This window comes from Eubalaena glacialis, chromosome 10 (assembly GCF_028564815.1).
Source record: "Eubalaena glacialis isolate mEubGla1 chromosome 10, mEubGla1.1.hap2.+ XY, whole genome shotgun sequence".
Lineage (NCBI taxonomy): Eukaryota > Metazoa > Chordata > Mammalia > Artiodactyla > Balaenidae > Eubalaena > Eubalaena glacialis.
Genome location: NC_083725.1, coordinates 117,944,063 through 117,958,351, shown reverse-complemented (window position 1 = coordinate 117,958,351; position 14,289 = coordinate 117,944,063). Strand labels below are relative to the sequence as shown.

General features: G+C 49.2%; 1 protein-coding gene across 2 annotated transcripts in view; it reads left to right on the top strand.

Moving 5' to 3' along the window:
• The window catches only part of CPT1A (carnitine palmitoyltransferase 1A), a 67,461-nt gene extending 57,210 nt beyond the window's left edge, over window positions 1–10,251 (top strand). For both annotated transcript variants that reach the window (XM_061202205.1, XM_061202206.1), the window contains 5 exons: window positions 3,185–3,319; window positions 4,847–4,999; window positions 5,731–5,844; window positions 6,091–6,183; window positions 8,046–10,251. In XM_061202205.1, the coding sequence (XP_061058188.1) occupies window positions 3,185–3,319; window positions 4,847–4,999; window positions 5,731–5,844; window positions 6,091–6,183; window positions 8,046–8,132 (582 nt within the window). In that variant the 3' untranslated portion in view covers window positions 8,133–10,251. The remainder of the gene's footprint in view (window positions 1–3,184; window positions 3,320–4,846; window positions 5,000–5,730; window positions 5,845–6,090; window positions 6,184–8,045) is intronic.
• The last annotated feature ends 4,038 nt before the right edge of the window (window positions 10,252–14,289 follow it).

Sequence of the window (14,289 nt, the reverse complement as noted above, 5' to 3'; positions counted from 1 at the left end):
AAAGATGAGTTTAAGCTTGCCCCTCTGTAAAAATTTGAAGCAATCTAAAAGGTTCTCAAAGTGAAATTTGTTAGACTATGGCATTTTTGTACATGGAATATTATGTAACCATTAAGTGATGTCTATGGTGTATTCTGTGAAAAAACTTAGTCATAAAACAAGATGTTAATCATTGTTTACAAGTGATCTGCAAACTCTGGCCCACAGGCCACAGGGGCCCTTCAGCTAGTTCACATGGCCCTTGAGTGGAGAACGGTCTTACTTTCTTTGTTGTTTTTTTGGCTGCGTTGGGTCTTCGTTGCTGCGCGCGGGCTTTCTCTAGTAGCGGCGAGCGGGGGCTACTCTTTCTTGCGGTGCACGGGCTTCTCAATGCGGTGGCTTCTCTTGTTGCAGAGCACGGGCTCTAGGCGTGCAGGCTTCAGTGGTTGTGGCACACGGGCTCAGTAGTTGTGGCTCGCGGGCTCTAGGCGCGTGGGCTTCAGTAGTTATGGCGCACAGGCTTAGTTGCTCCGTGGCGTGTGGGATCTTCCCGGACCAGGGCTCGAACCCGTGTCCCCTGCATTGGCAGGCGGATTCTTAACAACTGCGCCACCAGGGAAGTCCCTGGTCTTACAGTTTTAATAGTTGAAAAAAATTAAGACTATTTTGTGATAGGTGAAAATCAAATGAAATTTCAGAGAGCAGAGATTAAGTTTATTGGCACGTGGTCACACCCACTTTTTGCCATATTGTCCGTGGCTGTTTTGAGCTATGGTGGTGGAGCTTAAAAGTTGCAGCAGAGACCACCTGGCCCACCAGGACGATGATATTTACCACCTGCATTTTACAGAAAACGTTTCCTGACTCTCACTTTATTCTACACAAAGTCTGGAAAGAAGAGATGGAAAATATTGGCAGGCAGTGCTCTGAAGATTGATCTTCATTTTCTTATATTTTTCTATGTTTTAATTTTTTGCATAAGCATGTATTACAGTGACTCTTAAATCAAGTTACTCTTTCAAAGTTAAGGATTATTTGTTTTAATAACCTAAGGGCTCATATTTATTCTTTGCGCTCCGGCTAGAAACAACCAGAACGTCCTTCTTGTTCCCTCCGCGCACACCAATTCTTCACATGGCACTCAGTCTATTGAAAATGATCGATTGAAGTGATCTGTTAATAGTATAAATCGGATTCATCTTTCCAAAGGTTCTTTCCTGTTCTTTCCTGTTCTTTCCTTGGTTGAAGGTCAGCTCTGTCGGGGACAGGGCTCATTGTGGAGGCTGGTCGCAGCAGGTTAGGTGGGCTGCAGGCATAACCCGGCTTGGCTCTGTGAGGGGTCTGAGCACACTAATATTCAGTGCATTGGCCACGAGGTTTGAGATGGCCATTTTTTAAAATTGTGGGTGTAATGCATGATTGCACTGACCACTTAATACAGTTAAAGTTTGATGTTGGAAAGTTGACTTCAAATAAATCACTGCATCATCTATCCCAAGTTAACCTGTATTAAATGACTAAAATACCACATTTATACCTTTTCCTTGTCCCCTCCTTCCCTCCCTGCTCCCCACTGTTTCATGATGAGCCCCTTGGAAAGCACCCCCATAGTAAACTCCCCTCCTGTAGGGAGTTCTCCCAAAGGCGTATTTGGTAAATGACCTGGGACCCGCTGCTGACCGTAGGACAGAATGAGGAGTTAGAACCTCTCAGACCCCATCCAAGGGAAATTTAATAACCGGTGTATTACAGGACGAGTGTTGTGAGCTGGTGGGTCTTTGCTGGGCGCTGGGGGCCACCAGAGGCTGGGATGGCACTCAGACCCCGTGGCCGGCTGGCTTCATCCCTGTACGTGCAGGATGGCGGGAACAGCCAATGTTAAGTCAACCCTACCAGCCTTGGGGGTGGGGGGAAGAGCCCTGCAAGGCTACTCACGGGTCTGGCTCGCACACCGGAGGTTCAGCCTTGCCCGCTCCTGAATATGCTTAACAGTATCAGCCTATTGCAGGGTGCCCCTTGTCACCCTGGGGCCGCCAGGACCCAAATGCCCAGAGGGATGTCTGGTCAGGAATCATCTGGGTCTACAAACTGCCGCTCAGCACTTTCCCGTCCATGTGGGGGAACCTGGTCATCTTCGAGCAGGTGGTTTGCAGATGGTTTCCTCCCATGGCACGGGTGCTGGGCTGCCCCGAGCTCCCGTGGACCTGGCCCAGCTCTCATGCATCAGCTGCTGTGCCATCTGCACATCACCTGCAGGGTCCCAGCCACAGGCGCCTCTAGCCCTTCCCATCATCCCGTCTCCCCTCTGCTCCCTGACACCAGCGTTCCTGGACCGCATCAGGGCCTCCACCCTGCCCTTCCCTCTGCCCATCTTGCCTCCCTCTTTTCCTCTCCGGACTTGGATTCCACAGCCTGTCACCATCACCCCGACCTCTGCCCTGGGGCCCCAAGCACAGCAGACCCATCCCCAGTGCAGTCCAGGTGTCTGCCTGCTTTGGTCCTGCATGGCCGGAGAAAAACCCCAAGTCGCTGGCTCCTCTTCCTTAATTCATGAGCCCTGACTCTGATGGCCCCAGACCACCCACTCTCTGTGCCCTCAGAGCCTGTTTCACACCCCCTTTCTGACTCCAGTGCCGCCTCCCCGTTCTCACTCTCAGTAGGTGAACTTATTTCACTGAGAAAATGCGAACATTCTAAAGAGACCTCCCGTCTGCTCCCCACCGCCTCTGCCAGCTCCCACACAGCTGTTCCCTCCTGCTTTCTCTCCCTCCTGTCTACTGGGGGGCGGGGGGCTGTGTGCTGCAGGCGCCGGCCACCCACCCACTTCCCGCTCCCTGGAGGAGGACATTCCCAACCGGTCCCCTCTCCTGAAGTTAAATAATTTCCTACTCCTGCATGCCGATCTCCTGGTCCTGTCCTGTATCCCTCCATAGCCGCGTCTGCACTCGGGCAGGTGTGTGAAACTCAGGAAATCGGGTCATGGCACCAGTTGCATTTGGAGACGAAACCTGGACCCCCTCTTCCTTTGCAAAGCTAATGACGTTTCCACCTGCCTGCTGCATAAGCCCGAGTAAAAATTGACGATGACTAAAAACTGCAGCTGACGATGAAGTGTGCTTTTCCCGGCTGACCTTAAGCGATGCCCTCTTATGCTTTAGTTCGTCAACATGCCCTGCCTTGTGTTAAAATATTTTTCCTTTCCCAGGACATGGGCAAATTTTCCCTCACCTACGAGGCCTCCATGACCCGGCTCTTCCGAGAGGGCAGGACGGAGACCGTGCGTTCCTGCACCACTGAGTCGTGCAACTTTGTGCTGGCCATGGTGGACCCCACGCAGACGGTAGGTGCTGCCCGGCTGGGAGCGGGTCAGTGCTTTTCACAGAACAGCCCCTGAGGTTGACACGCAACCTTCCCTGATTAAATCCCATGCATACTTTCTCCAGCAGGTCCGTATCCAGTATCTCCTTTCCTTCACCCCTCTCGAAGGGACAGAAAGTATTAAAAGGTGACCGTCAGGGTCTTCCCTGGTGGTCCAGTGGTTAGGGCTCCGCGCTTCCACTGCAGGGGGTGCGGGTTCAACCCATGGTCGGGGAGCTAAGATCCTGCATGCCTTGTGGTGTGGCAAAAAAAAAAAAAGAAAATTAAAAAAAAGAAAAAAGGTAACCGTCAGGACAGACACAAAGGTTCATGTTTGCATCAATCTTCTGTCCTTCTGTAACTTCTATAAATCAGATTATACTTCCTAAGAGTCTTTAAATCAGAGCAGTACACAGCCAGTGAATAAAGGAGTGGCAGGGAGATGCTGCGAGACAGTGAAGTGGTCGGCGTCTGGGTGGGAAAACAGTGACTATCACAGGAGCCTTTTGCTTGGGGTTCCTGAAGCCCGCTGCCCATGCTGAAGCTCCTTGAGCAGGTTCGGGGCTCCAGGTTTTCTGTACGTTGCCTTTGACAGTCCTAGCGGTGGCCCACGAAGTATCATCAGTTCATTTTTGTAGATAAAGGAACAGAGACTTAGATGAATTCGGCAAACTGCTGGGCCACACACCTAGTTAGGGGCTGAGGCCCATCCACGGCCAGTTCTGCCTGACCTGGAGTGCAGGTGCCTGCTGACCCCCGAGGAGACATGGCCCAGGGCTCTTGCTCTGCTCTGGAGGAACCTCCGTTCTGGAAAGGCTTTCGATTCTGTGGAAAGAACTCAGTAGGTCTTGTGACAGATTGCTCTGATCTGTCATTAGCTGCCTTCAGAATCAGCCTTGAGGACCAGTTCTGGGGTGGGTGAGCCAAAGCCCGGATGGGCCTCCACATCCACGGAAGGGTGCTGTGTCACCTCGTTCTGTGATTGACTGAACAGGGCCCAAAGGAAGCTGAAGCAGGCTTTTCGGGTCCAACCTGAAGGCCCCAGAAGCGCTGTTTTAGTAGAGCTTCCAGACCACTTTGGAGGGTTATTTATGACCTGCAGGAACAATCGCAGCCCGCTGAGAGGGACAGAGCGTCATTTCCACCTGATGAGACTTGGAGGCTGGAACTTTCCTACCTGCTTGGTGGTCTCATTTGTATAAAAGGTGGAATGATGCCCAGTGGGCTGCACACAGGACCCCGAAACTGCCTCTCCAACAACTTGTCCCCCTGCAGCCTCCACGCCGCCCCGTTCGCAGCGAATCTGCGGAAGCGGCAGTCGGCCAGGGGGGTTTCTGGTCAGGTCGCCTTGGCAACCACCCAGAGACCACCCCCCCCGACACCCGCACCGCCACCAGTGACCTGCTTTCTCAGTACCCTGTTGGACCGCTGGAGAGAAGGGCCGTGAGCCTCATCCTGGAGCTTAGCCCTTGATGCACGACTTGAAAGTCCCCGTCTTTTGTTATTTTAGGTTGAACAGAGGCTCAAGTTATTCAAGATTGCGGCCAAGAAGCATCAGCACCTGTGCCGCCTGGCGATGACCGGCTCCGGGATCGACCGCCATCTCTTTTGCCTCTACGTGGTGTCCAAATACCTCGCTGTTGACTCCCCTTTCCTGAAGGAGGTGAGTCACTTCTGGGGCAGCCCGCTCAGCTTTCTTGGCTAAACCAAAACTTAGTAGATCAGTAGTACAGCTTTGCCAATCGGAACTGGCCTCACAGGTGGGTCTCGGGGCTCACCTGTCCTCACCATGGAAAATTGGAGCTGCATTTCTTCAACCCCTGGAGTGCCATGGCTTGTACTAAAATAATTAGCAGGTGATGAGCTCTGAGTGTTTTTTTCTTTTTTTTCGGCCGTGCCACGTGGCATGCGAGCTCTCAGTTCCCCGACCAGGGATCGAACCCATGCCCCCTGCAGTGGAAGCGTGGAGTCTTAACCACCGGACCACCAAGGAAGTCCCAATAAAATTTAATTTTTTAATAATGGCTGTGTTTAACAAGCAGCTTGGAAAATTCTGGAAATTTGGCAGCCAGCTCAGGGGAGCTGGTACCAGTCAGCTCCAGCACACCACTGCCCCCGTTCCGAATCTTACTCCACGTATCTGCCGCCTTCCCTGCCTTAAGACCCCATCAGCCGGTGTTGGCCCCTGCAGTCCGGGTGTCCTCACCTGCTCCATCCCTCTCCACAGACCTCCTGCCTCAACCCGGCGAGGCCTTCAGGGACATAGGCCTCTGGTGTCTGAAACAGTCCGAACACCGAGCAAGCCCTTTCTTGTCTCCCACCCGGGCTCCTCGGGGACAGAAGAGGATGGAATTGGGAAGTGTTGTTGGAACATTTCCTTGTTTTACTCCACAGGTGCTATCTGAGCCTTGGAGATTATCCACCAGCCAGACCCCTCAGCAGCAGGTGGAACTGTTCAATTTGGAAAGGAATCCAGAGTATGTGTCAAGCGGAGGCGGCTTTGGACCGGTAAGTGGCCAAGCGTCTGCAGATATTGATGGCAGTCTCATAGTGAAAATGTCAGAAATTCCCTTTGCCCGTGGCCTCATTGCCCAGGGTTCTATTGATGGATTGGCCGTGCCCTGCGGCATGCAGTATCTTAGTTGCCTGGCCAGGGATGGAACCCGTGCCCCCTGCAATGGAAGCACGGGGTCTCAACCACTGGACCGCCAGGGAAGTCCCCCCACGGATCCATTTAAACCTGCTTTTCCGTAGGTTGCTGACGACGGCTATGGGGTGTCGTACATTCTCGTGGGTGAGAAGCTCATCAGTTTCCACATTTCTTCCAAGTTCTCCTGCCCTGAGACAGTAAGTACAAAACAGAAGTTCTCTCTTCTAAAGATGGGGTTTTTCACTGTTTTCTTTTGAGCACATCCTTGATTTGACAGAAAATTTCAATTCAGTTATATACTCTTACTTGGTTGGGACATTTTCAAAACGGATTTTGAAAGTCTCTTAATAGTTTTAAAGGGATCGATCTTACTTGGTTGAAAGTGTGTAGCTTTGCTGGTCGCAGTGGTTTTAAATCGTAATGTTGGAGTGCTTCTACAGCTTCCAGACTCTGTAACATCGGAGGGTGGATTAAGATTCGTGTGCACGTGCTAAGAAATACACACACACATTGAAGCAGGGGTCTGCAGTGTTCTCTGTGAATGGAACCTGTGACCACCTTCCTAGCATGGCACATTTAATCCTTACTTATATTCTCTCCTTTCCACATTGTACATAGCCTGACAGGCAATGCCAGGTTCACCTTTAACAGAGAAGATTGGAATTCACTTGCTTATTGTGTTTTATGTAACGCATTGACATTAGGGGAAGCCTTAGATTAGGAGAAACCACATCCACACAGAATGTAAATTGGTGCAGCCACTATGGAAAACAGTATGGAGGTTCCTTAAGAAACTAAAAATAGAGCTACCATATTATCCTGCAATCCCACTCCTGGGCATATATCCAAAGAAAACTCTTAATTCAAAAAGATAACATGCACCCCAATGTTCATAGCAGCACTATTTACAATAGCTAAGACATGGAAGCAACCTGAATGTCCATCAAGAGACGAATGGATAAAGAAGATGTAGTGTGTGTGTGTGTGTGTGTGTGTGTGTGTGTGTGTGTGTGTGTGTGTATATATATATATATATATACACACAGTGGAATATTACTTTGCCATAAAAAGAATGAAGTAATGCCATTTGCAGCAACATGGTTGGACCTAGGGATTATGATACTAAGTGAAGTAAGCCAGACAGAGAAAGATAAATATCACATGCAATCACTTTTATGTAGAATCTAAAAAAAATGATAAAAATGAACTTATTTACAAAACGGAAATAGAGTCACAGACATAGAAAACAAACTTACGGTTACCAAAGGGAAAAGGGGGTGGGGAGGGATAAATTAGGAGTTTGGGATTAGCAGATACACATTACTATATATAAAGTAGATAGTCAATAAGGACCTACTGTATAGCACAAGGAACTGTACTCAATATTCTGTAATAACCTGTATGGGAAAAGAATCTGAAAAAGAATGGATATACGTATATGTATAACTGATTCACTTTGCTGTACACCTGAAACTAACACAACATTGTAAATCAACTATAATATAAAATAAAAATTAAATTAAAAAAACAAACTATCAGAGTTATTTCACTGCAAAAGATAAAGTGTTGGAAGCTAATGGAAACTTCAGAAGGTGTGTGACAATTAGCTGAGGCATGGAAACGATGTTTGCTCCATACAATAAGTTATATGACAAGAATAAGAAAAGTACTGTTCAAACTACTCTTGATAAGTTGTTTTTACAAAGAAATAAAGCACCTTAGTTTTCAAAAACAAAACAAAACAAATATACACTACTATATATAAAATAGGTAAGCAACCAAGTCATACTGTATAGCACAGGGAACTATATTCAGTGTCTTGTAATAACCTATCATGCAAAAGAAAAAAACACACACCCACACAAACATGTATGCTATCTTTGTTAACCCTTAACATCTCTCCAGACGCTCTAACTTAATGATTAAGCGACTAAGTCAAAGCTTAGAGAATTGGCAAAAAGGAATGTTAGTTCTTCAAGTCAGATTACAAGTGAAAAGGCTTGAAATGTGAGAATTTCCACATTGTAACCTGTTTCTGTTTTTTGTTTTTAAATGAAAGGATTCTCATCGCTTCGGGAAGAACCTGAAACAAGCAATGATTGACATCGTGAGTTTGTTCGGGCTCAGCTCCAATTCCAAAAAGTAAATCCCTTAGCACTGCCGGGAAGGAAAATGAGCTCTTCCGATGAAAAACCAAATGAAAAATAGCTGTGAACCCTGATTGTAGTTCAGGATGAAAATTTGCTCTAAAAGACTCAGACGTTTCCTTTCCTTCGAGGGTTTGGTGTTTTTGCTTTTCTAGATGGCAGGCTCCACCCCATGAAGTATAACTCTACTCCTTCCAAGCAGGTCCTAACCTGGGGGACATTGGATAAAGTCCCCCCTAAGGTCTTCCCATCGCCTTGTGTTTCTAAAGGGATGAAACTGTCATTGAGCGATTTATGGAATGAGTGGGGCTGTGACTTCATACTCGTTGGAAATGACCGACCCGGCACGCTTCCTCGGCAGCCACCGGACACTTGGTACTTACGGGCATTTAATTTTATCAGAGCGATGTAAACATTTGTTTCCTTCCGAGAGAAAAGCATTGTTTAAGCTGCAGATGTTAGCAGTTAATAGCCAATGCACATGCAATGGACTAACCAAGAAAAGCTGTGCTTTTGGAACCCATTCTGTCCCTGTGGTAACTCTGTCACTGTCTAGTTTGGTCGTCTGCATTTGCCTCCCCATGTTTGAAGCATGTAGTATGTCTCATCTTTAGTTTTCCTGACCTTGCAAGTCTTCAAAACCCAGTGCCTTAAAAACGGAAGGCCCTAAATGTAAGGGAGACCGCACGAGAGATTTATTTTGTAAAGTCTTTAGGTGGAATTGTGGGTGTCTTACTCCTTCTCAACTTACTGGGTGGATAACCCTATGTAGGCATTTTACTGTGGTGTCCCTGTATCCCAGAAGGACCAGTTCCCTTACGAGGGCAGCTGTGCTGCATTCCCCCATCCGACTGCCTTCCTTAAGCTTCCTCGTTAAGCTGCAAAAGAAGACGTGGGCGTGCCTCAGAAATGGGGAGCAGGGGATGTGATGGTCGAAGATTATGTGTCTGGAGCACTCACTGAAAAATCAAACATCCTAGGTGCCTCAGGATTCCTGCTTACCCAAACTGGCGGCAGGGAGAACATGACATTTGCCACGGAGGAAGGAACAAAACTTGAGAAAAGCAAACCTCAGGGCGGTCAGGGTTGGGCATCCCAGCTGGTGAGAGAGGAGACCCACTCCCGCTTCCAGGGAGATGGAGGGAGATGGGTTATCGGTGACCTCCTAGAATGTCGCAGGTGACAGGTGCTGGGTTTAACACAGCCTACCCTTCGGATGGGAGTGCCTTGATCGAGTGATTGACCAAAAAGTGACGAGGCGCTGAATCGTCTTCAGTATTTAATGTAAAAAGAACGGATCGTGGCATGAAATAATACCCACTGCCTCTGGGCTGTAATGACAAGCTTAGCTGTCCATCTGTTAAAATCATGTATTTATTTTTCTGACCACTATGTTCTGGTGGGGCTCGCCTCTCTAAGAGTTCTGAACTCCAGTGATACAGTGACGAGGCCGAACCCTTGGAGCAAGCGGAAGGCGCTTGCTGCAGAGCACATGCATATTTTATTCCTGTACATGTTGTGATGTAAAAACCCCACCTAAATGGGCCAAAGACTTTTTTTCTTTTAAAAGCAAGCAGAAATGAGAACAGACAAAAAAAGCAAAAGGGACATCTAACCACCAGAGCAACAAAAGGCCCTGTTCATCTGTGTTATGTAGTCAAGGAGGCGTGAGGGGTACAGCCCCTCTGCCTCAGCGAGGTGTAGCTTCCAGTCGAAGCCAGGGCCACTGAGATCATACACTGTTGACCACTGACCAGTCTGTATTATGATTCACGGGTGAATTCGAGCACAGATGTGTTAGCACTCAGACTTATTTGGGCTTGTCTCTCAGGTTTTAAGTGTTTCAAATGTAATCACTGCTAATCCGTGCAGTTATCAATGCAATTTTATATTCCCTAAAAGGAGGAAGAGTGGGGTTTTACTGTACATGTTGAAAGCAGGAGGTAGGAGTATGATGTATTTAATTGAATTTGGAATAAGCCATAGTCTTAACGGAGCTGTGGTCTGAATTTGTTATCTTGAATTGGCCATTGCATGTAAATACAATACGCTCTTTTGGATAAATCTTAGAAATGCAGTATGAATGTTATCATTAATAAAAACATTAATCCCAGTCTACCACAGTATTGCTTTCTGTCTCTTTTGTTATGCTGATAAGGAGGCTATAGGTCAAGTACCAGGCTCAGGCACTTAGGACAAAGGTGACCGACCAAGATATGCAGAAAAGGCCTTGGGTTGGGCAGAGTGGACCTCGCTCAATTCACACACCTGACGGAGAAGGGTGGCTGCTAAGAAGGGCTGTGGATTTTGCTGTGTTCATTTGTGCATCCTCACCCTTGCCCCAGGGCTTAGAACAGTGCCTGACACATAGTAGGTGCTCAATAAATACCTGTTAAATACATGAATTCTGTTTTCTCCACAGTTCTTATTGAACACCTACTGTATGCTTAGCTCTGTTCTAGGCACTGGGAATACAGCGGGGACCCCAAAAGGTTCTGGCTGTCGTGGAGATCAAATTTCATTGGGAGGAGGTTGAGAACCAAGGAAACCTCTCAAAGAATCTTAAGGGTTCCTAGGCACTTGTGTGTGAGTGTATGGGGGGGAAGAGTAGCTGGCTCGGGAAGGAGGCTGATTTAGAAATGCGTTTGGGGGAATTCCCTGGCGATCCAGTGGTTAGGACTCCTCGCTTCCTCTGCAGGGGGCCCGGGTTCCATCCCTGGTCAGGGAACTAAGATCCCGCAAGCCGCGTGGCCGAAAAAAAAAAAAATGGGTTTCAGCTGAGGCCTGAATGACAAGACAGAGCCGGCCTTGGCCGATCCAGCAGGGCCAGAAGAGCATCTAGGAACTGCAGGTGCTCAAAGGTTCCAGGTCTTTGATCCTGCCCAGCATGGTGACTCACACAGATGGCCATGCACGCCTGACCCACGGGGACTGCTCACTAGAAATGTCTGATGTGTGAAGGAGTGAATGGTACGGCCTGGAGGTTGATGTGCTTCTCAGGCTATTCAAGCTCTTCATGGTTTTTCACTTAGGTTCTTCAGTTTATATTGGCTACAGTTTGGGAAGCCTGAGTTGCATTCTCAGGCCTGCCCCCAAACTCAGCTGAGTTCAAAGAGATGTGGCTTTTCTAGCCATAAAATTAAGAGTAAGGAGATCCACATGCACATGTGTATGTTGATCTCCAGAGAAAGGGCTGAAAAGATACACAGCAGACTTCACAGGGATTCCCTCTTTGAAAGGCAGTGTGATTGTGGATGGTATGGAACCCAAGGGAACTTCAGCTTTATCTGTAATATTTAATTATTTCGGTAGGAGGGTTTATGTACTATACAGGTCTTCATCGACTTACGATGGGGTTAAGTCCTGATAAACCCACAGTAAGTCAAAAATGCATCTAATAAACCTACCCTACCAAACATCATAGCTTAGCCTAGCCTACCTTAAACGTGCTCAGAATACTAACATTAGCCTACAGTTGGGCAAAATCATCTAACACAAAGCCTATTTTATAATAATGTGTTGACTATCTCGTGGAATTTATTGATACTGTCCTGAAAGTGAAAAACAGAATGGTTGTAAATGTATCAGTTGTTTAGCCTTGTGATTGCGTGTCTGAGAGCTGCCCAGCATCACTAGAAGGGAGCATACATATCCCTAGCTTGGGAAAAGAGCAAAATTCAAAATTTGAAGTATGAACGCATATCATTACTGAATGCATATCACTTTCCAACCATCATAAAGTTTAAAAATCCTAAATGTCCACTGACAGATGAATGGATAAAGAAGATGTGGTACATATATACAGTGGAGTATTACACAGCCATTGAAAAGAATGAAATAATGCCATTTGCAGCAACATGGATGGACCTGGAGATTATCATACTAAGTGAAGTAAGTCAGAGAAAGACAAATATCATATGATATCACTTATATGTGGAATCTAAAAAAAATTAAAATGATACAAATGAACTTATTTACAAAACAGAAACAGACTCACAGACTTAGAGACGAATTTATGGTTACTGGGGGGAAGGGTGCAGGGGAGGGATAGATTGGGAGTTTGGGATTGACATGTACACACTGCTATATTTAAAACAGATAACCAACAAGGACCTACTATAAAAAAAATTCCTAAATTAAAGACATTCTGTATAACTAAAGAAAAAAGCTGTCCTAATTTTAATCTGAAGAAGCCACTAAAGCTTTCTATGGAGTCCTGCCCTATAGATCATAGGCACACAGCAAATGAATTCTCCAAGAACTGGACAGTATTTCAAGGCAAGTATGTTTGCAATGAACTAGCGGCTGGGAATATATTTTAAGTCGTTCACATGGCAGGAAAATTCCAACAGTGAGAATTTAATTACATTATGTTCTTTTAATGTCAACTTTTTTTTTTTTAATTTATTTATTTTTGGTTGTGTTGGGTCTTTGTTTCTGCGCGAGGGTTTTCTCTAGTTGCGGCAAGCGGGGGCCACTCTTCATCGTGGTGCGCGGGCCTCTCAATATCGTGGCTTCTCTTGTTGCGGAGCACAGGCTCCAGACGCGCAGGCTCAGTAGTTGCGGCTCACGGGCCTAGTTGCTCCGCGGCATGTGGGATCTTCCCAGACCAGGGCTCGAACCCGTGTCCCCTGCATTAGCATGCAGATTCTCAACCACTGCGCCACCAGGGAAGCCCTTAATGTCAACTTTTAATGTCCCATTATAATTTTTCAGATAAGAAAGTCCCAGCAACTTAAAGCTGTGCCTTAAATTTCCGGATTGTCGACTGTGCAAAATTTTCTTGCGATTTCTTGAACGCTGAAGTGTACAGCCAAAAAGTGCATAGTGCTGGTGTGCCTTGGTTACTACTGTTTGATTTGAGGAACGTATTTTTTCAGTGAGATTAGAAAGCGAATGTCTGTCTTTTTTTTTTTTTTTTTTTGGCCGCGTCGAGGGTCTTGAGGGATCTTAGTTCCCCAACCAGGGACTGAACCCGGGGATTGAACCCTGGGCCTTGGCAGTGAAAGCGCGGAGTCACATTGACAAGAGACGCCTAGTCTTCCTCCCAAGCTCCAGAACCAAGGACCTGAAGTGCACGCTAGGTTGGGAACTTGCATGTGCCGATCCCTGGCCCTCCACCCACCCGCGGTGCTCCGTGGCGGGGCGGGCTCTGTCTTGAGGAGCTCGAGGGCAGAAAAAATACAAGGTCAAGACTAAGGTCTGAGGTCAAGCCAGGGAGTCCCACCCAGCGCTGCCTCAGACTGGCCTGGGGGCTTCTGGTTCCCCACCTGAGCCTGGAGCTGCTGGTCCCGGGAGTGTCCTTCCCTGACCACCTCCCCTCAACTGGCCGGTCCCTGGCCTCCGACCCCGACTCCGCCCAGCTCGCCCCGCCCACCACCCTCCAGCACTGTCTCGGGGGCCGCCTCCGCCGCCCCATCCCTGCTTATCCCCTCACACTTCCGGGACCCGCCCATGCCCCCCCTCACTTCTGCGCCCCGCCTTCGCATCACCCCCAACCCCTCCCACCCTCTGACCCCGCCTCACGCGCTCCACCTCCGCCTCGCCCTGGCCCCGCCCGCCTCCGCGAGCCCCGCCTCCGCGAGCCCCTGGCCCTGCCCCAGTCCGTGGCCCCGCCTCCTCCCCAACCGCCAGTTGCTCGGCCCCGCCCCCGCGCGCGGCGCTCTGACAGCTCCCGGGGCCACAGGTGTGCGGTCTGAGGAGGCCTGACTCGGCGACCCTCCGGTGCCTGAGACCCCGGCCGCCGTCGGGTTTCCCCGCGGTCCCCGGCCCGGCCTCGGGTCTGCAGAGGGGAGGGGGACGGTGGGCCCCCTAGTCAGCCTCGAGGGGGGCGGCGGGACCCCCTCTCCAGTCGTCCCCGTCAGGGGCGGCGGGACCTCCAGGTCTGCCCCTCGGGAAGGACGGACCCCCGCCCCTTTCAGCCCCAGTCGGCCGGTCGGGCCAGCAGGGCCCCTTCGCCGGTCGGCCTCGCCGGGGGTGGGTGGGGCGGGCCCCCTAGCCCGGGCCCTCGGGAGCGGCGGGCCCCCCGGGTCGGCGGCCGGGCCGGGTGGGGGCCGCCGCCTGACTGGGCCGCGTCGTTGCAGGTGCGCGGTTCCCGCCGGATCCCCCTCGCGCCGGGTGCGGGGCGATGCCCGGGCCCGGGTGCCCCCAGTGGAC